Genomic DNA, 27,360 nt, shown 5'->3' on the forward strand with positions numbered 1-27,360 from the left:
CCTTGAGTTAGCAAGACCCTTTTTACAATTAGTCCTTAACTCATTTAGTCATTTTTATATTCTTGTTCTTACCTCATTTACGAGGAAAAAAAATCCTCTGAAATAAATATAAAATGTTCACTATGTTATTACAATAGTATTATTTTTTGTCACTTTCTGTTTCTAATTTCGGTTTGCTTGCTTGTATGCATGCATGCATGGTTCATATATGATTACAATAGTATTAGTTTTTATTGTCACCCATATTGCTGCTATAGTTTAATTTAATACCCAAATGATGATTTTTTGTTTTTTTATTGAGTTCTCAACTTTTTTGAACACGAGAGTAGTGTTCTTTTCTTGCGTGTATGAGAAATATAAATTTGACAATGGATACAGTATTAAACTATAAAAAAATGTCTCAAGCATGTATAAAATAATTTTCTTTTATTTCTTGAGGAAAAACTAAACGAATGTTGTGGTATAGTACATGATGAGAAATGAAAAAACATAATTCAAGGACATTTTGGTCCTCCTTCTTTGGTCTTCCAATCGTTATAGCACGGACAAACTTCCTTGTTTCCATAAGTTCCTGGAGGTACACACAAGCATTTGGCACAACAATACTTGCAATAGAACAAACATGGTTTTTTGTGATGTGTTTTTGAGCATCTATCTTCACATCGAGGAGCACATTCTACAATTTCAACCATGCAATATTAGTTAGTACATCATTTTAGTGAATGAATGTTGTAACATCAAATTTTAACAATAAATAAAAAGTAAAGAAAGATTTTTTTTATTATAGATTTTATATCAACAATATCTTTTGTAAAATTTATTTATGAGTGAAGCTATATCCTTCATTAAATCAATACCTTCTGGTTTAAGACTTCCTTCAGTGGTGCCATCCTGAAACTCAATTAAACAAAAATGAAATTAACATGAGAAAAAACGACGTAAATAATTATCTTCAAGAAAAATTGTCCAATTAAAACAAAAAATACAAAATGTTATAAGCCTTACCGTTGGGTCAGGAGTCACTGGAGCTGGTGAAGTTGCAGGAGGCGTTGGAGTCACTGGAGCTGGTGGAGTTGTCGGAGTTGCAGGAGTTTCTGGAGTTGAATCTGAAGCTGTAGTTGAAGTTGGAGCTGGAGATGGAGATGGAGATGGTGCCGGAGCTGGAGTTGGAGCCTCAATGGTAGCTCCAATTATATGAGCCTGAAATAAAATCATTCATGTAATAACATTAAAAAGGATATAAAGAATTAATGGAACCCTTTTGTACATTGATAGAAAATCATGTAAATAATTTTGGTCATCACCTCTTCTTTATTTACAGTTCATTACTAGTTCAATTCTTAGATCTCTCCTCCTCCACAGACTCTCTTAATTTTGGTGTTGTTATGTAAGTATGTAACATAGGTAATTTAGAGAGAAAAAAATTGTCTTTATAGATGAGATTTTTTAAGTTTATGAATTCGTGGTTCCATGCTTGAGTATTGTTACATTGGAAAAGAAGAACCTATAACGAATAAAGTGAGGTGAGTGGGAGTAAATGGTGAGGGTAATTGTGCAATGTTTTGGCAGCACCGGTAACAATCGAAATCGCGGAAAACCCTTGATCAAGTTTATAAATATTATACTTGTGATTCACATATTTAAAGGAAAAACTTATATCCAAAAATAAAATTATGGACGAAGGTAAAAAAAAAATTGCATCTCTTCAAAAAAAAAAAAAAAAAGGATAAATATTCATAGCATAATAATATGTCGATTTACCTTGCTCTGTACAAGAAGAAACACAACTAAGAAGAGCATATTGATGTTATAATTTTTTGCCATTACTCAAAGCTTTACGAAAAGCAAAAAAGTTATGTGAATTGTGATTATGAAGAAACGTTGAGTTACGTATTTATAGCATTTCTACTTGAACTGAATCTATGAAAGGGTGGCTCTATTTTAGTGATGAAAGATCCACCTAGCTCCACCTTTAGCTCAATATATGGTTGGACTTACTCTAAGGTTGGACTTGGAGAATTTGATGTGTTTGATTTATTCAACAATAGAATTCGAAAATTAAGGGAGGCGTTCCATCAAAAATTAAAAATTAAAGGAGATCTATAATAGTGCTTACTGTATTTTCGATTTCTTGATACAAGCTAGTTAAATGATTTTGGTCTATATTAGTGTAGGTTCTCATATATGTTTCTAGAAATTTGTATGATATATATCATTGTACGAAAGAACAAAAAAAAAATTGTATCAATAAAGCCAAGAAGCATTCAAAAACTATGAGAAATGACATTGTATTCTTATTCTCTCAAATGTTTTTGTCACAAATTGTTAGAATGGTCTTTCAAAAATTTATTAATTTATCGAACTTGTTCAAACCTAGTGGTTTTAATGTGATGACATTTTACATGGAATCTTGTGTTTGACTTTTGCTCACCACACTTTTTCCTCCCGTGTCCGTTTATGTGAGTATGTGGTGGTCACCAGACCAAGAGCAAAGTAAAGCAAAAATATCATAAAAATTGTTAATTTTGTACCTAGGGCCAAGTTGGAGAGTCATGACCTTAGTTTATAGGAGGAGCGTGTAAACCAAAGAGCTGCCTTAGGTCAAAGAAGTTATGGCACAGCTAACGGAAATGCTAACCAGCTTAGGGTGGACAAAATAGTATGTGATCTATCTTAATAGAGAACTCATATTTCTGTTAACATTCACAGAATATGAATGAAAACCTATAATAGATTTACAAAAATCCCTTTTTATATATATATATATATATGCTCTTTAGTACAAAATATTGTGAAATAGTGGCGCTATAGCATTGTTGCTTAGCAGAATTTGAACAAGGCGCTATTTTCTGCGATCTGAAATTGACAGCACTAGGATAAAGTAGGTTGAATTAAATTGATCTGAGAAATATAAAACAAGATTCTTGTATTCGTAGGTACCATAATCTTAACTTATCTGCTAGGTTCGTTATATAAATGCATCGGAGTAGTATAACGTATCATCTTAACTTATCTGCTGGATCTACAAGTATTTCTGCCCAAATTTTTTAAGTAATATTCATTACTTAAGCCGTTAGGTAGTTAGACCAGCAGATTAAATATGAGAAGTAGACACTGATTCAGTCACACTGAACTTGGAACGCAGCAGCAGAAACTTCAATGTAGAAACTGGTTTGGTGAGCGTACCAAAAGTCAATTTAAAAGTAGCAGCCATAGAAGGTTGCATTGTCGAAAGGTTAGCGTGAATGATATCAAATCTTTGAATAACATTGTGAAGCGATCGATTATGAGATTTGGCTTTGAATACAATTTTCCATTGTGAATTTGAAGCATAATAACATCATTGCCTTAATGGTATGTATTATCTCTTTAAATGTCATTGAAATTCAATAGGTTTGTATCAAACATAGAAAAGTAAGCAAGCCTGATAAATTCAAAAATGAGTACTTTTAAATCAGAATAGCATGCTCACCAATAAAATATTGAGACACTGCCTCATTCGACAAATTAAAGAGTTATCTTAATTCAAACAGTCTTATAAAATAAATTATAATTCAGAGGTTGCATTATACAAATTAAAAATTAGATAATACAAGAAGAGAAAACAGAAACGACATAACAATCCGATTATTAATTTTAATAAATATTTTTACTTTCAATAAGTCTATATGAGAAACTACGAAAAATATCAAAAGGTGCTCTAATTAAATAGAGCTGCTAAAGTAAGTGTAATTTGGATTTCTATTAAAAATGACTTAAAAAAACTAATAGTGAAGCTAAAACTAGGCCTGCCCACCGCCATGCTCTTCCGCTGGTTTCACAAACTTCCTCCAATAAGAATGATTTTGCCACACCATAAACATTTCTTCAATAGGAACACCTTTGGTCTCCGGCAAAAACTTGTAAATAAACAAGCTCATCACCACCACAAAAAATGCAAAGAAGATGAAGAGTCCAAACTTCATGTGGCACGACATGGTGGTGAAAACTCGAGCAATGGCAAATGTGAAAATCATGTTAACCGAAACATTGACACTTTGAGCCGCTGATCGCACCTCAAGTGGAAAAGTTTCACTTGGCACCAACCATCCAAGAGGACCCCAAGACCATGTGAATCCCATCACATACACGCATATGCCTATCACAACAAGCAATGCATACCACTTTGGAAGCTCACCTGGATTTCCATCAACTCCAAATTTAAATGCAATGGGCCACTGCTACAATAATCTGTGTCAAAACAAATTTGTATTAGCAAAGAAATATGAGCAACATATTATTGTGGTATGTATTATTTTGCCTAACCACTAGCTCCAGTGGAAATGATTAGTTACTATTATGTGTTATGAATTTCAAAGTTGAGCAACATATTATTGTGGTATGTATTATGTTGGCCACAAAAATGCCTATAGTTATTGACAATTGGAACATCATGTTAAGAGCTCCTCTATACTTGTAGGGAGCAACCTCAGACAGATAGATTGGCACAGACTGTTATAAAAAAAAAATGCAACATTAGTAAACTACTTAAATAATAAATAAGTTGAACTATTAATAACAGTATAAGTAATTAACATTTGTCACACACAAAAAGTACTTAACAATTTATGCACACAACTTAATATCATGAGATATTTTATTTCAATCAGTAAAGTAGTACCCATTAAAACTATTAAAATCCTTCCATCTTGTCACTTCAATTTACTCCTAATTAAAAGCATAAACAAAAGCATAACTTGAGGACTAATTAATCATCCAACCAGGAAGCATTATGATATGCTTCCATTTTTCTTCATGTTTTTTTTAATCTAAATGGAATAAAAACACACTCATGGTTGATGTACATTAATCTAAGAGTTTATTCATTAAGAATTAACCACATGTTTTTTTACCTGGTTAGCACATCCTATTCCAAAACCAAGCAACATGCGGCCAACATAAAGCATCCACACTTTTTCAGCGAATCCATTCATAGCAGCTCCAGCGAGAAAAAGAACACCACCAGAGAGCATGGTAAGACGTCTTCCAAAGATTCTAGTTACGGTGGATGCTCCAAGAGAATCCACAAGAGCGGCCAAATACAAAGAGGATGTAAACAACGTAGTGTCTGACTGTCGAATTTGCAGTATTGATTATCCGTAGGCTTAATGTTTAGCTCCTTAGCCTAAACATCTGGAAAGAACTTCAGCAAGAATGGATCCATTGCCGTAACTCCACCTATACATTAATTGTTTATCATGTAATTAATCAGAAAATTATTGTCATATGAACAATTCTTGAGACATATTTTGTCAAACACTTCAATGGAAAATGAGAATATTGTACCTGAAATGCCAAGATCATAGCCGAAGATTAAGCCTCCAAATGCTGCAATCATGCAAGCGATGAACACCCTAAAGGTGAGTTTTCCCGGATATTCTTTTTCAGAGCCATGTGCTATGTAACCTCCAGCCATTGTGTTGTTTCAAATGACAAAGAAAGTTAAGAGTTTAGAAAACCTAAAATACATGAAGAAAAAAAAGAAGAAAAAAAAAAACTTATAAGAGTTTAGAAGTTTGACAAATAAACAACCTGAGCTAATTTAGTATGTATTCCTAAAACTTCACTCCATAATTAATATAGATGATCTTTCAAAAAAATAAAAAAAAACTTAATATAGATGCTCATCCATATTAGAGTAGACATAAAAAAAAAATCTTGCGTGTTTGCATTAATTAAGAAAATTTTAAGAATGCAAACATACTATTCTATTTTTATGGTTTTATCAAATCCTAATCCTATTTTTGAGAATATTGAAATCAACCAAAACCTTTTCTTAATTTGTATTTACGTATGTTCCTTGGATCGTAAAAAACCAATTTTGATTTCCAATCCCCCACTAGAATTCTACAACACTTGGTTATCCTCAAAAGGATAAACGGCCTTGTCAAAATAATAACATTTACTAGGATCTCAGCATGTAAGAAACGATAAACAGTTTAGTCCATGACACTTTATTTTCATATTCCTTCATAACCCAAACATCATGATCAGAAAATCATGCACAACCAACCCCGTAACACACCCAAGGTCAAGAAGTTACTAGAATCTACCTCTCTATAATTAGGCTGCAAAACCTCTTGATAAGACTCATTCCCTAAATTAAGAGAAACAATAAAACATGGACTATTTTGCCTGGTCCGATCTTTGCAAACCAACCAATTTATCGTGCCACTCACACGTATCACTTACTGCTCAACATGGACACCACCAAAAGGGAATTCTTGAATGCTTTTCCAAAAATTGGTACCCAAAGTATGAATCTGTACTTCTGTTTTTTCAACCATTTCAAACCGACTTACGAAGTATTGTAAGACAACAACCACCTTGTAATTATTAGTAACATAATCATAGCCAAAACCATACGTCATATAAGCCATAGTAACAGTTTGTGGCCTTTGATAAGGGGGCAATTCCTTGAATTTTCTAGTGGAAGGGTTCCACAATAGAATGCAATTTTTATATTAGCCAGCAAGACAAAGGATGTCGTCACAAGAGCCAACTATATAATGTAATTGTTTCGAGGGTTTTGTTCATCATAGTTATTTGGAGGATACTCAAGTCGTGTGGCATTAGCGGTTACATTGGTGAAAACCGAGTGGAGTCGATAAGATGTGAGAACGAATTTGTGTGAGAGATTGGAGAAGCTTAAGGTGTGAATGTGACGCGTGGTCGACAGACGAATGTGTTTTTTGGCGAAATTGGGATTAGAAATTAGGGATTTCTATGACTTGCTAATGTATCGAAGTTGAAGGAAGAGCTTCACAGGTAACCTACAAAGTATCTCTTCTATGAGCTCAAATGAAAGAGTCGGCAACGATGGTGCGTGAAGGTTATAGATGAAAGGGGTGGTTGTTGTCATCTCCTTTCCTCACTGTCGTCATTCTCAGTTCTAGACGGAACCCTTTTTTGTTTTTTATTTGAAGAAAAACTGAATGCATTTTTTTGGGTGTAAAAGCATGAAACTTAGATCACCATGGTTGAAGAACAAAATTTCAACCGAGTAATTCTATAATAACCGGCAATTGGATATTAAATAGGCCTAGCACTAAATTGTATATATTCAGTATTACCAGCTAAGCTAAAACATCCAAAATAACAGCCAAACAACACACGGAAGCCAAAGCCAGACAGACACACCACAAAGATAGCAGCCACGAAAGAAAAAACCTTGTCACGAATCACAATGTTATATTAAGACAGACAAAACATCCATAGAAGCCAGGAACAAAGCTGCCAATCCAAATCAGAAAAGCAGAACGAAGAAAACACTAATAATACGAATTTTTTACGAGATTATATTAAGCATATTAAAGCAAAATTCGATAATTTTTTATAGACGAAAAACCTAATTTAAAAATGGAGGCACTCGTTAACATTTCCCTTTAAAAATACATTGTGTACTGACTAATTTAAAAATAATTAAAATTCAACACCAGTCATTTACATATAAGGTTCGTTTTGTACTACTAAATACACATTCAACATATGATGATGAGAAAACAATATCGACGGTGTTATATAAATTTATAGAAGCGTCTTTCTAGTGGTTTGACCGTGTGGACATTTTATGTAGAATCTATAAAAGAATATCGAAATTGTTAATTTTGTAAATAGGGCCAAGTTGGAGCCAAAAAAAAAAAAAAAACTAGGAAAACAACCACAGCTATGGACCTGCCTTGCAGTTTTGATGTTCCAAATTGAATCGTTTTGGACATGTGGTCATGAACAGCACAAAAATCGGTGCCTTGCTCATTTAGTTACAACCTATAACTAGTGTCATTTTTAACTTACATTAAGAATCAACTTTTGCTAAGCAGTTTCTTGTATTGACAATGATAACAAACTGACCTTGAAATTCCACGATTAGCTTTTAACTCTCAAATACAAGATCCAAGTGTCTCATATTAATTGTCATTAACAAACTCTACTACTCCAGTAATATGTCCCTTATACATATCTATCATTGACATCCAATAATATAAATGGTCATGTGCTGTAAATTTGTAATTAGCAGCATAACAATAAGCACATGACCTTGTTAAAGCTGCTGAAAATTACACTTCAAGGAATTTGTTGAAGCTGCAGAATGGTAATTTTGCCCATAAACACAAGTGTATATGAATTTACTTTGAGGATCACTAACTCATCCTCCTCTGGAAGCCCCTGATGAAAGAGGACTTGTTTGCAATCTCATCATATCTATAAACCTTCTCTTGGAAGTGAGGTATCACACTGAAGGCAAATGCTTGATTTCAAAGCATTAAGATTTGTAGAGACAGAAATCATGGCAGAAGCAACTCGCTCACAGCCTCTTTCGAATCTCATCGAATGTTATCCAATTTGAGATAGAGTGACAAAGGGTTTCACTGAAATTCATTTTACAATGTGCGTACCAAACGGGCTGCAAAGGAGCCATCCAGTGAATGTTTTACCGGGTTGGATGAATAGAAACCTTTTGGTGTCACAAAATCAGGTGGAACGTATCTGTCTACAGGATCAATGTGAAAATCCTGAAACTTGGAAAAGGATAAATTAGCACTTGAAAATTGAGACTGGATAGTGGAGTATTGAACAGCACAGAAAATGGTAGACAAAGAACAATTGATTTTCCAAATTCAAATTTAAACTTACATGTAACTTCTAATGCTATTCAAAATTTTCCTGTAATAAAACAATACTTACCGCATGTCTTTCTAGAAATGCAGCTACCCTATCATCATTCTCTTCAGGATCTATGGAGCATGTACTGTAAACTAATACTCCTCCGGGTTTTACCAATCTACAAATGCACAGGAAAAAAAACTCCATGAGGGAGAAACAACATACCCCATTTCAGCTACTTTTTATAAAAACTTAAATTTTTTGGAAACTAGTTGTCATCCAATCATACAACAAGCCATGATCAGTTTCATAATTAGCAAACATCATGTAAAGCTCTTATTCACTTCTTTGAATGTATTCACACTTGGCAAATCATGAAAAGCTGAAAACTGATCTTCATAGCGGAACTGACTGTGAGCAAAGCATAGTATCTAAACCAAATTTTAAGTAATAATCACATTCATCTCCTGGACTTGTGAATTTCTTAAAATAACTTTTAAGAACATCTATGGTAGTAGTTCATATAAAAAACTACATGTGCCCCACGTGAGTAGTTCAGTTGGCGAGTTGATGGACAACAATGGAGTTTTAAGAAGAAAGTCCAAGGTTCAGCCCTAGAAACTAACATAACCACTAACTCACTAACATTTTCCTATCCCAAAAAAAATAAATAAGAAATTACACGTTTTACGTGGATGAGATAACGTAAAAAAAAGTTCTTCGTGGTAAGTAATACGCCTCATAACAATCAATGCACACAAACAGAGAGGAAAAATCAAAGAGAAGTAGAGAATTTATGGCTTTACGTGGATGCTGCATCCAGAAGCTCATCCTGTAATTTCTTCAATTGTTCCATATCCTCCAACTTCCTGTTCCAACGTAAGTCCGCTCTCTTCAAAAGCCAGGGAATAAGAACAGATTAAAAAACAAGGAAAGAGAAATACATAAATATGTTTACGTATAAACGATGACAGCGAGTAAACAAAATATTTAACACAACTACCTTTGAAAGAACACCAAGTCCTGAGCATGGTGCATCCAACAAAACTTTGTTACTCTTAAGTGGTTCACCGTCCTGGGAAACAAACAAATTAAAAAAAGGAAAAAGAAACTTATAAGAAATAAACAATTGCAGAGTTTAATACGACATAGAATAGGGAATGATATATAACATACAGTTAATGTACGAAGATCGGCATGGACAGTGGTAACGACACCATCTACTTGATGTAACTTTGCTGTCTCTTTAAGAATTCTCAACCTACCACTATTTACATCAACTGCATATACCATACCTGAAAACGCAAGTTTTTATTCTTAATATTCAATTTGTCTATGCATTAATGAAGTAATAAAACAAGAAGCTAGTATATCAACATATCAGCGAGTTAGACCGTTGCAGAGCAAAAATACTGTCTGACAAGACAATTCAAAAGAAGGTCCAACATGATTTTAATAAATATATTCCGACCAATTAATACCTTGTCCACTTAAATGAGCGGCCATGTAGAGGGTCTTTCCACCAGGAGCAGCACAACAATCAACAATAGTCTCACCAGGTTGAGGATCCACAATAGAAACTATCAGACCTGGAATGGAGAATGTGGGATGCATTTTACAAGAGAAAATCCTATTCACATAAGAATCTCTTACGTTTTAAGGGAAATAAAGGCACAGCTTAAAATATTTTTATTTAATTAATATATTGGGGGAAAAAACATAGCATACACAATATACAAGGCCTTTGACCATATGACTTCTTTTTAAGGGTTGCAGACCAATTACCTAAGTGATTCTAGTTGGTGACTCGTATATTGTATCATGCACAAGAGAATATGGTGAAGAAACTAAACTCCTACTAATACATGAACATGAATTTAAAACATAACACATTAATTCTCGCAGATCATCTTGGCAAAGCATTGGCTAATGTTCCAGGTAAAACAGGAGAAACAAGATAAAGAAACTTAGGACCTGTTTACTTTGTGCAAACATTTTTCATTTTCATTTTCTAAATTGTTAGTTTTATTTGTTAACAAGGAGAAATATATTTTTAAAGTGAGTCATTGTGATGGAGAGAAGATAAAATGCTAGTAAGGAATGATGCATTTTAGTTAATAATGAAAATAGTTCTTTTGACATTTTCATTGTTTCCGGAAATGCAAAACAATTCTTCACTTCAAGAGCCTCTTATCTTCTTGCTAACAAGTAAAAACAACACAAATTTTAGGAAATGAAAATAGAAAATGTTTTAACAAAGTAAACGAACCCTAAGATTTCAGTCTTAAAGTTATTCCTTCTATGAGAAAAGATGATTCACCTGCACTCTCATCCTGAACTGAACATAAACCCTCTTTGAATAGGCCGGCATGAATGATAATCTGAAATGTGAAACTACAAAAGTTAATGATTCAAAAGAGAAAGTCATGCCTATTCTTATAACTGAAATAATAGCAAGATAAACATGACTTCGACACTTCCTAGAGGAAAAAAATCAAATAAAATAATTATACAGACAGCAGGTCAATAACAAGCTAAAACACAATTTCACACTAGCTAGCCTATTACACAATTCAGTCCTCGCAGATTTTACTTCTTATCAGTAACTCCATAGAAATTAATTGTCCTAGTTTGCAAATTCTAGATAAAATAGCCTTTTTTTCAACAAAAAGATAAAATAGCCTTATCATCAACTCATCGCCTCAATATCCTACCTGCAACCCAGTCTTGATGCGAACAAAGTCATCCAAATGCAATGAAAGCTTGTGTGGGACCTGATGTTTAATAAAAGGGAATTAAACCTAGCAGTGAATAAACGATAATACAAGGAACAAAGAGGTAAAATATAACTGTTATTTGTACACGTTACATAAACTTCTGCTCAGAGCTGTATAGAAAGAGACAAAATCATTCGAAAGAAATCGCAAGAAGCATGAATTTTTAAACACTATTAAAATAATCAATAAATAGATTAAAAAAACAAACTATTATAAGCAGAAGATAATGCAACATGTAGTCATGGAAGTGGTAGCACCTTCAATGCATTAAGCTCTGTCACAAGGTCATCTCTTGAAAAACCCTTTGCCCGATTTGCTCTGAAATTAGACAAAAAAACATAGCTTAAGTTCTTTGTTGTTTGTGTAAAAATGCTACTTTGGGGGAAGGCACAAGAAAATGGAAGAAGCATTTACTAGCCTTAAGCTATAACTCGGTTCAATGTTGTTCCATATCATCAGTTTAATGGCTTCTTCCTGGCCAAGATACTTTGTCCACCTCCTTACGATCCACTACAAAAGAAGTGATGACAAAGTGTTCCCAAATTTAGCCTTCCTTAATTTGATGCTAACAAGTCTGGTGAATAGCAAAGTTTCAGTTACTAACTACGTTCTTGGTTTAATTAAGATTTTTTCTTTTTTTTTGACACTAAGTTATCCATCACAAGGTGAATATCCAAAAACCATAAGTATTATAAACTACTGGGGTGCAGAATTTTGTACATTAAATGTTTTTCCTTATTGATTTTTAGTTCTGAATCTGAACTATCCTATATTAAAAGTTAACAGCGGTGCAGAAATAGTAGCAATAGATACACACTCACAACTGGATGTGAGTAGAGAGTTGCCAGTGCACGTGCTTGAGAACGATCATCACCCTCCACTTTGGGTAAAGGAAGAGTTTCATTTTCCTGGAAGCAAGACATCAACAGACTTGAGAAATTCTTTGTAGTATCACGCTCATGCAGTTAAGGGATATGTAATATGCGAAAAGTAAACCTTGAGCACAACTAGCTTTCGTAGGACTCCATTGACCATGTTGCCAGCACCCGGCCTGAGAGCTGCTTTGGCAAGCTGCACATTCTGCATTGCACATAGGAGATGGCCAAAACAATGAAGACAATATTGGAGTTTGAAAAATATTTATTGCCAAATCATAGTAATATTCAAACCTTTCAATGTACTCAACAATCACCCAACATTTACAAAAAAATGAGTAATCTCTACCACCTTACACAAACACACTTTCACACACAGACACTCAACCAAAATCACAAAATTAACCTATCAAACTTACAATCACCATAAAATTAACCTATCAGATTTCTTCATAAAATATATGTTGAATTCAAACCGATAATCAACAGATTATCATAGAAAATAATCCCTTATGACAGTCGACATTAGACAGCATTAAAAAAGAAATGTAAATTCAACAAATGAGAATCCATTGCAAGCAATATCATCCGGGCAAAGAAAGTTCAACCCAATCTATTCAACAAGGAAACAACAAAAGCATATTTGTGTCAATGAAATACCTCATCTACAACAGCATAAGGTGGCATATCTAATTTGACGATCTCATAGAAGCCAATTCGTAGAATCTGACACAAACAAAGTACTAAGATCAGTAATCCAATATCAAGTATAAGGCCTCAGAAGTCAGAACAATGAGCTCATAATTACACAAGGTATATCTATTTCATAAAGTTCGCCACTAAATCTCTAGCTTCTCAATCAGTTTGTACTATGTACGTAGTAATTATTTGGTTGATAGTTCATGCAAACATGCTCAGAAGAAAAATAAAACCTAGAATTACCTGTAAGAGAAGAGGTTCCATACTGGATATATCTTTATCATGACACAATGAACTGATTAAATGATCAAGGTATCTCCTCCAACGAATTGTGCCCCCAACAATCTCTGTAACCTATTTAATTTGCAGTATGAAACAATTAAATAATCAATAAATTTACTCATGAATGTTAAATGACACGAAAGGTAGTTTCAAAAGTAAAAGCACTTCAAAATTTCACCCTAGTTAAGAATGATAACAATCTGAACTTTACAAGGCATAGACAAATAGGAAAAAGTAAGGAAAAGGGGGAATCATCAAAGTTTCAGTAGAACAGTAAATTCTACACTGTTTTGCTTAATTTGGGACAACTTATGCAGCACTGACACTTCAGATTGAAGGTGCGTTGGTGTCCGACACAAATACATGTGGCACTTTCAAAATGGGTGTGTCAGTGTTAGTATTGTGTCATTTGTTGTGTATGTGTCATGTGTTGTGTACATGTTAGTGTCATGTCTTTGCGTCCGTGTCGGTGTTTCATAGTGGACAGTGGGTTCTCAGTTTTATCTTGACTGTGAAACTCCATAGACCAAAACATAAATTTTTTAAATTATTTGATATAAAACAGAAATTTGTATCATGTAAAACTGAAAATGGGTTGAAATGGATAACCAATCTAAGGTCTTGATTATTTAATTCTCGGGTGCGAAATCCAAGTGTTCTTTGAACATATCCCATCTCATTTTCACCAGAACCTTTTCCTTTCTCATTGAGAAGGTCAGCAAAAGCACCACCAAGTTCAATCCTCATCAATCTCACAGCTGACACTAAAAAAACATTCAACAATTCAATAGAAAAAATAAATGAGAAAACCCCTTAAGCACAAGCACAAAAAAAAAGACCTTGTTAGAGTCCAAGGGTCTATTTGGATTGACTTATCTACTAGCATTAGTTTTGTGAGACTGTTTGGGAGAACTTATGAAAACAGCATGACATTGTTCATAAACCGCGTTTAGCTTATTTTCACAAGTTCTTCAAGATACAGTCTATGAATTGAAAACAGATTATAGCTTATACATAAACATATTAACTTTATTTTATCTTTTGATATAGAAATAACTTATAGCATAAGCGCTTATCTTATAAAAACAACATGACATTATTCATAAGCTGCTTTTAGCTTATTTTCGTAAGTTCTCAAAAATAGTTTATGAAAACAGCTTATAGTTTATACAAAAACATTTTAGCTTTATTTTATCTTTTACTACTATAGAAATGCTATAAGTTGTTTATCCAAACAGGGTCTTATTGATGTGGAAGCAGATTATAAATGGATAGATATACCAGCTCTGTGAGGAGAAATATCTGAATTAAGCTTCTGGGGTTTAACAGAACGATTGGCAGAACCTGAAAGTTTGAATTTTTTGGTGAATGTGAATGAAAGTGCATGACTAAAAATAAAAAAACAGTAGCATTGTAATTGAAATATAGTTAGTTTAGTTTGTTACCATTGTTGGTGGATGAGAGAATAGATATATTGGTGCTGTGAGTTCTATGGGAAAGCTTGAATGGTTTTGAAGAAGTTATGGTGGTTTTGTGGGGTTGTGTGAGGAAAGGAACTCCCATGTACACCACTTTCGCCATGTTTGAACCTTTGTAAGCTGTTTGGATATGGTACCTTTGGGGGTTTAACTGTTAAATACGGTTCATCAGAGGAAAAACATTCTCACCGTGGAGAAACTCTTTTATAGATACAAATACAAATGATAAATATTTAGACACACTCACATTAAATGTATAAATTAAAAAAGAAAAAAACTAAATGATGTTGATTGATGGGATCTAATTATTTTTGTTTTAAATTTTTTCATTTGATGTGAGTGTGCCCAAATATTTATCATTTGTATTTGTGTCTATAGAAGAGTTTTTCTCGCACTATATTATTTAATCTCTAAATTTATTTAATTTTACTCGAAAATCTAATTTAAAAGTGACACAAATGATGAAATTACTATCGGATAAGGTGTAATTGAGACTATAGTTATTCAAGTTACTAAGTCAAGCTTTAAAGTTTAAATCGAGTTGTTATTTAAAAGGGTTTGATACCAATGATAATTGAAAGTTGAGTCTGGTAAAATGAAGCGATCTTTGACATCGTAGTCAACTAATGTTCGAATATTGAAAATGAGAAACACTCTTAGTGTTTAATCCTTAAACAAACATATATTTAGTGTCTACCAGCATCTCAAGCTAATCTTTAGGGAAATGCTAACGAGTGCCCTTAGGGCATTAGTTTAGAAGTTTAAAGTGAAAATTTTATATTGAAAATTTGCATTTAATATTTTGAAACAACAAAAAGTAATTTTTTTTTCTACATAAAATTTATCAATTATTTATATTTTTAAATCTTTAACAAGTGCCAACAGAACTAGGGATGGCAACGGGTACCCCAATGGGTAGGGTACTACAATGCCCATCCTCATACCCTCATTTGTAAAAATTACCCGTATATGTGCTCGTACCCTCGTGGGCAACAACTTTAGTGTCATTTCCTATGCTCTATGGGTACCTAAGTGCTCATACCTGCACCCATTACCCGCACTTTAACTATGAAAAGACAATAAAAACATCACAATTGAAATAAAACTATGGTCTAAATCTTTTAAAATTAAACCATAAAATAATATGAATCGTAGTATTTAGTCAAATTAAAAACATCCAAAATATCTCTAAAAAATTGTACACAGGCAGGATGGGGTTGTTATTGTATTAAGCAGTTTTAGTTTAGGCTTAAATATCTAAATAAATTATTTAATTATACACTAAAAAAAATAAAATTACTTATAATATTAAATAAATATGTATATGAGGGGTTGCGGGACTGGACAGTAAAGTACCCTTACCTGTGTCCATACCCATTTAAATTCGTGGATATTACCCGTCCCCGTCCCCAGACCTATGATAGCGGGGTTTTACCCTACCCATTGTAGGTATACTACCGAATTAACAGATAATTTGATATCTAAACTATAATTTTCTCATAAATTTAGTTCTTAAATTATGAAAAATATATCAATTTAGTAGTCAAACAATCATGAAAAATAATCAATTTTATTAACGATTAAATAGTTAAATGAGAGAACATTTTATAGACTGTTTAGTTGATTTAAACAGTATAGAGACTAAATTGATGAGAATATAGTTTAACAACTAAATTGATATATGGATAGTTTATTAATTTATTGTCGCATAGTGTCCAGAATGTACGAGAATTATTTTTTTTGAGAATTTTGTACTTAAATTGTTAATGAATATAAATTGTTTTTTTTAGGGGATGAATATAAATTGTTGAGGAGAAAATAAATTCAATTGATAAATAAAATAATTATTAGTCGGATTTTCCTTATTTCTCGATCAAACTACTGGAATATCGGTTGCAATGTTGCATACTTGAAAAAGAGTAGTGATATTTGTACATTTAATTGATGACAACTTTGGTGACAATTTTATTTTTTTCTCTTCTTATTGATCAAAAGCAATGGAGAGAGAAAAATGAAGAGAGAGATTAAGAATCTAATGTAAGTATTAGAAAAAAAGTTGTCCAAAAATTATCAGATTATGATTGTACAAATATCATTTCTGTTTGAAAAAAGAAAAGGAAAAGTAAGAGTTGGATGTTGTGATGTGATAGATAGACAGATGCGCATATTGCAAAGAAGGTGGGCACACACACTGACACAGCAATAAACACGGTGTAGCGTTAAACCCTTCTTCTAGTCTTTTGATTATTCCTTCTCATTCAATTCAACACCGTTACTGTTTCTTTCAACGCATTCTCCTGGTTGGTTCCCCTTTGACACGTAACGTATATATTAACGCCGTTATAACTTTTCAATAAAAATAATTCCTCAACCTTTTTTTTTTATTTTTATAACACCACATTTTTCCATCTAAATAAATATTTTTTCTCTTCCTTTCCCACCTTATTTTCTTTTCCAGGAAAATCATCATTCCATCCAATATTCATCTCGATGGTATGCCCTTAATTCATCGTTATTTCATTTTACCTTTTTTAAATTGCGTTTTTCATTCTTTTTTTCAATTTTCTTATATGCATATTCTGTTGCTTGAAGTTTAGGTTCAAAACGCCTTTGATCGAGTTTTTTTTTCCTTCCAATTTTGATGGTGTTGTTGGGTTTTATATTATTTATTTCAATTGCAATTTGTTTTGTTGATTATAATGGTTTTAAATTGTTATCTGCAACCACAATTATCATCTCAATATCTATGCTTATTATTGCAATAATTGCGGCCGCATTGATTATACTTATCGATGATTTTTCGAGTGAATCGCCAATTCACCTCCTAAAATTGTAGGGTTTGGGCATTTATACATCTTTGTGAATAGGCAAAAAGGACTCCTCCCATTTTGAATTATGTCGATCGACTTGATCCTTGATCATTCGGCTAACTTGAATCTATTTTGCTGTCAAATAAGTCCTTGAATTATATTACTTACTAGCATATTAGTCCCTGAATTATAATATCACTTGATAGCAAATTCTTCCTTGAATTATACATCGTACCGTCAAACTAGTCCTTACAAGTTAGTAGAAGGACCAAGTTGTCTTACTTCATTCAATATAGGTTTTTTTTTTTTGCTTTTTCACAAATTTCAAGGGTGTAATTGTCAGACCCGTACAAATTTAGGGGGTGAATTGGAGATTTACTCATTTAAGGCGCTGTTATTGATTTTAGATTCTAATTATTGCTCTTTATTAGGAAAACACTGTCTGTTCAAATTCTTATTATTAGTTATGACCTCACAGTGCTCTTTTGGGAAGACTGGAGATGTAATAGTTTATGCTCTGTATGTGAGGTTCATTATGCAATAATTGGTTGCAAAGCTTTTTATTTTTTGGGGAAATGTTTGTAGTTCAATCCTAAAATGTGATGTGAAAGAATAAGGTAGCTTTGGTGCTATGTTCTGGCTTGGTCTTTTGCTTGTGGATGCTTAATAAATAAGTTAGATGTATTGCCAGTATTTATTTAGTGTATCTAGTATAGGACTAGTGGTTGATCATAAAATTGTCATGTCAGTTAAATATCGTTGTGAACAGTTTTAGAAAATAGTTTTTAGTTGTAGTTGGTGTAATGTTTATAGCTCTACATGATTGTGGATTTGCCCGGGAAGTCCACAAACTAAGTAATTTTTGTTTGCTATTATAATTGATGTCAAAGTTTGTAATATTAAGCTCATAGTAATAGTAATGAGTTTTTATTGATTAATCTGACTATCCCACAGGACAAGGGTAGGCCACTACCGAAGTTTGGCGAATGGGATGTCAACGATCCAGCTTCAGCTGAAGGTTACACAGTGATTTTTAACAAAGCTAGGGATGAGAAAAAGACAGGTGGCAAACCTGAGTCACCTGCAAAGGCAAACACTCAAACCAGGCCTCCATTAGAACATGCCAAAACTCATGGTGTAAGACCTCTTCTCTTTATTGAACATGTTTGTCTTTTGAATACATGTTAATTGTGATATAATACATCTTTCTGCATGTGTATATGTTTGTTTTGGTGTAACCTTTTTTGGTTTCATTATGTATTTTTCAAAAGAATTGAGAAACAGTTGGACGAAAGTTTGAGGATAGAGTGACCTGAATATATATGATGTCATTGTAGGCCTTTGTTAAAAATGCCACTGGATCTAGGACCCTTTGAAATTTGAAACAATTATTTAGTTGACTCCCACCACCTCTTTTCTGTTGGCATTGATGACAATCACATTGAATATTTGATACTCTTATTAATCTTTTGAGGTTTGGCATAGTCTTTTGCATTTGAAATTAATTAAATGTATGTATTACTTATATAGTCTTCCATTCAATAACTAGCTGTACGTTCTTTTTTTGAACTTGCAGTGAATGAATTTTGTTTTGAAAAAATAACTCAGGGAGATGTATCTTTCTTTCCAGACTTATGTATATACCTTTCCTCATGAAAAACTTATTTGATTTTCAGAAAAGTTGGTTTTGCTGCCTACATAGTCCTCCTGCGGAATCATAACAATGTGGTCCTATGTATATGATTAAATGGAAGCCGTGCATATGTGTAACTTGCTGCCAATGTTTTCTCAAGGATATACACTGTTGAGCATACTGAGTTCTACTTGGATTCAGTTTTTGTTATGTAAAAGTGAGTAGCAGTGGGGGACAGTAAAGATTACAGACTATTTTTTGCATGTATCTATATATGAATGTTTATTGTTATGAGCAAATTTGCTCCCTTTTTTGCTCTACAGGCTTGCTCCATTATATTTCATGTATTACAACAATACATATCTTATTTTATGAGCTGGTTTATTTATTTGATGTGTGCCTTAATTCACTTCCATTTTATTACTATTCGATATTATTAATGACTACCCAACAATGATCGTCTTTTCTTTTATACAAACTCAACAATGATCATTATAGAGGATGGTATGCAACCTTTATCATTATGGATGAAAAATGCCAAATAGACTGGGAAATTGGCCATTAACCCCAATGAACAGCATAATCTGCTTAATCATTGGATTGAGCTGTTAAGTCTCAAATCCTATCAGAATCCTCATAAATCCCCCATGTAGACAAAAAAAGGTTTAGCAAAGCCATTGTCGCTAATATGGGATATAACATGATTTTAGAGCCTCCAAATTCGATGACCACTTGATCGTAGCTTTTCTGAGCGTACTCAGCAACCTCCTATGTTTATTCGATTCGCAATAAAAAAGATCCTAAGCCTAAACTAGAAACAATTACGTAGGAGTTAATAAAGCTCCCTAATAACACCAGCGAGCATTTGCTTAAGCTGTAACAAACATGTATCATCATAAACTGCACAAACATTATGAGAATCACATTCCCTATTAGCTAAAGCATGAACATAAGTATTTGCTTCACGATATAAGTGACAAATTTTCACCTTTGAATGTATCTCAACAAGTTTTTGAAAACGCTGAAACCACTTTTATTTGTGAGGGCCAAATCTGTTTGTAATAGTCGTAATACTAATTGCATTTGCTTGGGTCAGTGTCAACGAAATCAAAGATTTTCAAGTTGGTCCTTTGATGAGTATCATTTTTAACAGGTGCCACCAACCCCCTATTGTTGACCCATAATTCATATTCCTATCTTATTGAATAGTACAAGCTTTAGCCATTCGTGGCAAGAAAAGCTACAAAGTACAACACGTACGAAAAATCAAAGAACAGAAAAGTTAGCAACAACATTTTTTCTTTCACCACTCTCTTATGAGGAAAAAATCATGTGGAATGGATCCCACCAAACAGGTAATGAAAGCAAAAATAAATCATAAATGAAGTTCACCTAATGATAAACCATACTAGTCTCTCTTCCCTTCTTTCTTGTGAACCATCGCCAAAACTCTAGTTTCTTCTCCTTCACCTATCAAAGAGGGGTGATTTAGGATCAATTTTTGATTCAAAATCGCCCCTCTAACTCGTTTTTCTCTTTCCCTTTTGTTGAAATAAGTGATTTTGTCGTCTTAGTGCGACGTTGTTTTGTTTGTCGTCTTTGTGCGGCTTTGTTTGTCTTTTTTGTTTCGTTTAAGTATTTGTTTGTTTCAGGTTGTCATATCAGCTTCAATGCAGTGCAGATTCAATCAATGATTTTTGCGTCGTCAACGTTACAGATCCATGTTATGAGTTTGTTCGCATATTCATCTCTTTTGTTTTTAACGAATTTGCATTGTATCGATTTGAATAAATGAATACCATTTATTTTTTATAAAAAAAAAAAAAATGTGGACCACACAAGATAAAAATTTGTCTGAAAATTTGTATTAAAGAACATACTGCTTAAATGCATATTAGATTGAACACAAGATAACCTCATGGAACAATGGAATGTTGTGAATAAGCAAACACGAAGAACAAAATGAGGGTCAATGTCATATTCTCGTAATACATTTATACACAACGCCTACTCAACTCAATCTACGTTTGGTTCAACTTTTGGTAGATATAAAAATGATTTTAGTGGTGCATAATTGATTGATGTGTTTGGATATTTTGAAGTAGAATTTATTCTAACTTGAGATCTATAAAATTTAACTTTACTCCTAAGTAATTTAGAACCACCTTGACTTGACATAAAAAATAAAATAGACTTTAGAGGGTAGAATTGATAGGGTGTAATGAGTTGGTTTGATTTGGTTTTAAAAGTAAAATAAATATGAATGTATTTTGGATTTAATTTCATGAGAATAAATAAAACTAAATTGGTTGTGGAGAAAATGAAAGGAAAAACACAAATTGAATGTATTTTACATTTAATTTTGTGAGAATAAATAAAAAAAATCGTGTAATAAATGATTTTTTGAAACAACATAATTAAATACAGTAAAACTTGATATTTTTTATTTATAATTTGGAAGAGACAAAAGTTTTGTACATGCGTATTTTGACGTAATTTTTTTTATTACATAAATTTAAGGTGAGGAGATGACGTCTCGGTCCAAAATAAAAAAGATCTTTAGTCTCAAAGAACGCTTACAAATATATTTTATATTTACCTCGTTCAAATTCATTAACGAAACTTGGACCTAAGACCTCTCAAATTTAAGACTTGATGAATTAAGAACACAAGTTGCACTAATCCATAACATATTACATATCAGCAACAAAATACTCCCTCCGGTCCTATTTATAAGAGAATTTTGGGTCAACAAAAGTTGATGTATCTAGTTAAAAATTCAGTCCAAATACATTCACTTTTGTTGACCTAAATTTCTCTTACAAATAGGACCGGAGGTAGTATGATACATAATTAAAAAAAAAAACATACTTCCTCCGGTCCTATTTACAAGAGACAATTTACTTTTTAGATACATTAAATAATTTATGTATTTGGTTTAGGTTCTTGACTAGATACATACATTATTCAATGTATCTAAAAAGTCAACTTTCTCTTTTAAATAGGACTGGAGAGGGTATATATTTGCGAGACTAAAACATAGTTAAACCTTTTTTGGAAGTTACCAAAATCCTTTGAAAAAAATTTCACCTTCGCTCTTCTCTTTCGCCACGACACCTTCAGCTTTGTTCTCAGTCCATCATCTACACTTCTCCTTCACAGCTCTCGCCCACCATCATTCCCTCTCTCAACACTGAATCATTCCACATTTTTTTCCTACTTTCTTCAAGGTGAGCGTTCCAACATTTCCCACTCTTTTTTGTGCATATAAGATGTTTGTAAAATGTTCTGTGTGGATTTTCATTTTAGAAAAAACAGTGCATCTACAAATTTGTGCTATTCTCATGTTTTGATCATGGGCCCATTAGTATATAAACTGTTTATGTGTTAAATTTGTGATAGATCAACCCCTTAATTAGATCTCAAATACCTCGAGTGGATTAGGATTACTCTCTGTAGTTGCGTTTGGAGGTACCTTTGGTTCACTAAAAAAATTTGGTGATTTTTTGGAATGTATGGTTTCTGGATAATTGTGAATGAGATAAGAACCTAACTATGATGTTAGCATTTTAGATTCATAAGAATACCATGTATGAACCATGGGATATAGTATCTTAGCTAAGGTATTAAAGGCAATAAGGTATCATTTAAATTCATGTTCATGCTTAATGTGTCAGAAGTAGAAGGTTTTGAGTCCTTTATTAAATACTCAAGCACAAAGAGTTCTGACAGTTATATATGCCTAAGTGCCAACAAAGGGGCTAAGTGCAAAATATGCAGGCCCAAGTGACAATTATGTAGGTCTAAGCAATGTTGTGAAAATCGAGATTCTACCTAGAATCGGGAGGGGTTTCAAAGTCTTATTGTGTGAAAAATGAAACCGGTGGAAAAAAATCGTCTCTTTTTAGGTTTTTATGTTCAAGTTTTGTTCACCATTAAGAAACTCATTCCTGTTTGTTCTATCTCACATGTTGTTCTTAATTCTTGCTTTTGGACTCATAACAGGCAACTATTTTGTCAGCATGGATGTAGCACATTGCTATTTAGAAGGTAATGCAGATGCTGTGGAGTTTTGTCCACATGATAGGCACCACAATGTTTTAGCTGCATCCACTTACACACTACAAGAAGGTGATCAACCCAGTAGATCTGGAAGCATTTCACTCTTTAATATTGATGCGGACACAGGCAAGTTTGACACAGTTTATAGTGAGGAGACTAGTGGGATTTTTGACATAAAGTGGAATCCACCGGCAGGGAACATAAGTCCTTTTTTAGGTCAAGCAGATGCTGATGGATACTTGAGAATTAAGATGCTGGATGGTTGCTCTGATGGAATACAAGGTATGGATTTTTATCCCTTGATTCTTTCATTTCTAAAACACTATTTTCATTGGTGAGGACAATTACAAGCGTGATAGTAGAAGTCTAGAAATAAATTATACGGTACTTCCCCTCAGTTTTGTCAAATAACGGCGCTATAGCATAGTGGAATTTAAACAAATCGATATTATTCTGCTATACGCAATTTAGTACAAAGTGTTGTTTAATAGCAGCTATTGTGGCACTATAGCATTATAATAAAGTGGAATTTGAACAAACCGCTATTTTCTGCGATCTGTAATTGACAACACTGCTTACCCTTGATAAATTGGCAGTGGAAAGCACCACAGAGCTCCAAAAGACGTAAATTCAATAGTTAACTGCTCCGTTGTGAAAGTAGGAAATGCAGAACCTCACTTTTACATATTTTTAACACAGTCCTAGAAACCCATCATGACACTGATATATGAGTTATGACATCTTTATATCAGGTTTGTTGTTATTTTTTTTCCTATTTCTTGGAAGGAAAATGCTGAACATTACGAACAGTGATGGCAAGAATGAATAACAGAGGAGTTTGATTGGCTACTCACCTGTGATTTCCGCAAAACACATACTGAACCATTTCTAGTTTGTTTCTTATTTTGGAAAACTGCCATGTATGCATTCTTGCACTTCATAGACAAATTTCTTTTATTAAATATAGTATAGCTCTTCTAGGAATATAACTAGTTTTTTTTTTTTTTTTTTTTTTTTTTTTTTTTTTTACCTTTACCATCTCTTTATAATTGAGTTTTTTCCCCCCCTATGAAATTTATAACTACCTTCTAATTTGTTGGTGCCTATTATTTTTAATTGTATCAAAGATTTGGTTTCTCTACATGCAAAGTTGTTGGTGCCTATTATTTTTAATTGTATCGAAGATTTGGTTTCTCTACATGCAAAGGATATGTATCTTATAGCTAGCTGGATCTGCACTTGGGCACTTTTTTCAGGAGGATTGGTTGTTTATTTAAATATCCATTACAAAATACAACCTTCTACATTACAGTTAATCTTTAAGCATTACCTTCCACATATTAATGTTTCTTCGTAGATAAAAGTAGTGACATGTGCCTTGCCATGGAAAATATTGCATTCCTTTGCTGAGTAAACTGTTGTCAATAGCGGCCGAACGCGGCGCGGAGCGGCCAAAAACAACAAAGCGCGACACAGCGCTCCAACGCGGAGTGTTTGGAGAAAGCGGATGAAGCGGGCGCAATGCGGGTCAAAGCGGGCGCTTTTGACAACCATGTGTAAAATACTAGATTTCCCTTCATTTAAAACCGTTTTAAGGGTCATTTTTGTAATTTTCAAAACCCTAACTATTACTCTTCTCCACCATAACCAAATACACAGCCACAAACTCAACTTCTTCATCATACCAACAAAAAAAATCCATCTCCTCTTCTCATTATCTCATAACCCATCTTTGTTCTCCTCTCTTCATCTCTTGATTTCAGAATTTGTTAATTTGTCAATTTGTTAGTTGTTAATTGTTAATTTGTTAATTGGGAGGATGAACTTGTTAATTGTTAATGTTTTGCACTTTTGTTACTTTAAGCTTTAGAGGCGTAAAGTGTCGGTTTCCTTGACTTTTATTAGTATTTTTTGCAAATATGTTTTATGTTTTGCTCAAGACTTGTGACTTTTATTTCAAATTAGGAATACTTCATGAATTTTGAGTAATGTTTAAGGAATTTTAGTATTTTTTTAACAGTATAGTATTTTAATATTAAATATATTAGTGTCCGCGTCACCGAAATAGCGCCCGCTACGCGCCCGCACCCCGCGCCGCGTCAATTTTTGGGGTGGCCGCGCCGCGCCGCATTTCCGCTTTGACAACAGAGGCTGAGTTACATTTCATTCAAACTAAATTGTTATGGATTTGATGGCAGGGGCTAATCTAAAAGAGATTACAAGTGAGAAAGTCAGTAACTCTATGTGCTTGTACCTGGATTGGAATCCTGCATCCACATCCATCACAGTAGGGCTTTCTGATGGCAGTGTTTCTATTGTTTCTCTTCATGAATCCAAGCTGGAAATACAAGAAGAGTGGAAGGCACATGATTTTGAACTTTGGACAACCTCTTTTGATATCCATCAGCCAAATTTGGTATATACTGGCTCCGACGATTGCAAGTTTTGTTGTTGGGATTTGAGGGATAGTCCTTCCAAACTTGTATTTAAGAACTCTAAGGTCCACAAAATGGGTGTTACTTGCATTGAAAAGAGTCCTCATGACCCAAATACCTTATTAACTGGAAGTTATGATGAATTCTTGAGAGTGTGGGATTTAAGATCAATCTCAAAACCTGTTAATGAGACTTCAATTAGCTTAGGTGGAGGAGTTTGGAGGGTGAAGCATCATCCCTTCATCCAAGGCCTTGTTTTGGCTGCTTGCATGCATAATGGTTTTGCAATTGTTGCTATTAAAGGCGACAAAGCTGAAGTGTTGGAAACGTACAAGAAGCATGATTCCCTTGCATATGGAGCAGACTGGCAGAAAGGAGAAGCAAATCACACGAAAGGGAGCAGTAAACCAGTAGTGGCTACTTGCTCTTTCTATGACAAACTTGTCAGGGTATGGAGGCCATGTAATGATATTAATATTGTCTTATAAATTCATGTTTAACTTTGAGCCCTCAATTTTTAAATGTAACAATAACTGTTTTATTTAATCATGGTTGCATTATTAAACAAAGAAATATGTCACTATTTTTTTGCAGCTAAATATTAGTATTTCAAACTCACTCATTCACTGGTGTGTATCCTTTGTGAAGCTATTGACTGAATGATCTTATCAATTAGCATACCCAATTCAGTTGCCATTTATATTGTTTGTGTTTAGCTAATAGAACTTCAACATTATTCCTTTTGCGAACCAATGCTTGGCCGTTCGAGTGGATTGCGATTTCAGGCAACTAATTGCGAGGGTTAGAGGAGTTAAGGACTGAGGTTCAAGTTTCAAACCGATGAATTAATCGCAAGGGTTCAAAGTTCAAAGGTATGTGTGCATGGGCGGAGCCAGAAATTATACTTGTGGTGGGCCAAAATAAAAAGGATAATGAATTAAGAAAAACAAAATTTCTACATGTAAAATAAAAAAAAAAACATGAATATAATATTTTATCATATAAACTCAACAAGAAAATATAAATATAATTAGGGAAAAAGAAATTTTGTATATAAACTTTTCATTTTGTATATATATTATTTTATGTAATTGTAAATAGTTTTCTTCGTTGTATTTTGTTACTTTGTTTACAAAAATATAATTAATGAATATTTGGATTAGACAATTTTAATAGGATAAATAAATTTTTTATTATATTTTTAATAAATGAAAGTTTCTAGTTTTCAACATTGAAATATATGTATACTTTTTTTTTTATATATAGTTTCTCTCTATTTGAGGTAATCATATTTGAGACGTCAGACGGTTAGACATTAAACATGTATACCTCTCTTAATCAATATTTAAACATTGTTTCGTCATACTGTAGAACACTAGTCCCTTTTACTGGATCTAACTCTCAATGGTTAAAATAGTTAGAAGTAACATATTGTTTAACATTTTTTTGACGATATATAGTCCAAAAAACAATAACAAAGTTTATGGTAACCATACAAATATGTCATAAATAAGCCAAAAAAAACAGAGAGATCAATTTCCATAACTAAGCTCTTCATTTTACAAAAAAAAAAAGTTTTCAAATGTATTCTAGCCCCCAGTTAGATAACATGAGAACGGATCATCTCCTGCTGATGGCGTTCTGCCAACTAACTGAACTGATATAG

At 33.2% G+C, this 27,360-nt stretch overlaps 3 protein-coding genes across 3 annotated transcripts; 1 reads left to right on the forward strand and 2 right to left on the reverse strand.

The window, feature by feature from the left end:
* Positions 1–73: 73 nt before the first annotated feature.
* Positions 74–5,455, reverse strand: LOC11427401 (sugar transport protein 12). Its single transcript, XM_039834773.1, is given in 8 exon segments — positions 74–97; positions 446–655; positions 3,822–4,211; positions 4,213–4,250; positions 4,368–4,491; positions 4,893–5,110; positions 5,113–5,217; positions 5,326–5,455. Coding segments are annotated over 8 exon segments (1,239 nt in total).
* A 2,306-nt stretch (positions 5,456–7,761) lies between these two features.
* Positions 7,762–14,933, reverse strand: LOC11426017 (probable ribosomal RNA small subunit methyltransferase B). Its single transcript, XM_003617791.4, has 17 exons — positions 14,722–14,933; positions 14,558–14,620; positions 13,886–14,040; positions 13,238–13,348; positions 12,956–13,021; positions 12,417–12,500; positions 12,242–12,328; positions 11,839–11,930; positions 11,678–11,738; positions 11,358–11,417; positions 10,964–11,024; positions 10,125–10,232; positions 9,820–9,938; positions 9,647–9,718; positions 9,450–9,535; positions 8,725–8,821; positions 7,762–8,552 (listed from the first exon to the last, which is right to left on the reverse strand). The coding sequence occupies exons 1-17, from the start codon at positions 14,855–14,857 to the stop codon at positions 8,421–8,423; spliced, it is 1,590 nt and encodes a 529-aa protein (XP_003617839.2). The 5' UTR covers positions 14,858–14,933; the 3' UTR covers positions 7,762–8,420.
* A 7,302-nt stretch (positions 14,934–22,235) lies between these two features.
* On the forward strand, positions 22,236–26,316 carry LOC11426849 (diphthine methyltransferase homolog). Its single transcript, XM_024784553.2, has 3 exons — positions 22,236–22,427; positions 23,203–23,541; positions 25,458–26,316. Exons 2-3 carry the CDS (start codon positions 23,220–23,222, stop codon positions 26,180–26,182), a joined length of 1,047 nt encoding a protein of 348 aa, XP_024640321.1. The 5' UTR covers positions 22,236–22,427; positions 23,203–23,219; the 3' UTR covers positions 26,183–26,316.
* The last annotated feature ends 1,044 nt before the right edge of the window (positions 26,317–27,360 follow it).

This window comes from Medicago truncatula, chromosome 5 (assembly GCF_003473485.1).
Source record: "Medicago truncatula cultivar Jemalong A17 chromosome 5, MtrunA17r5.0-ANR, whole genome shotgun sequence".
NCBI lineage: Eukaryota > Viridiplantae > Streptophyta > Magnoliopsida > Fabales > Fabaceae > Medicago > Medicago truncatula.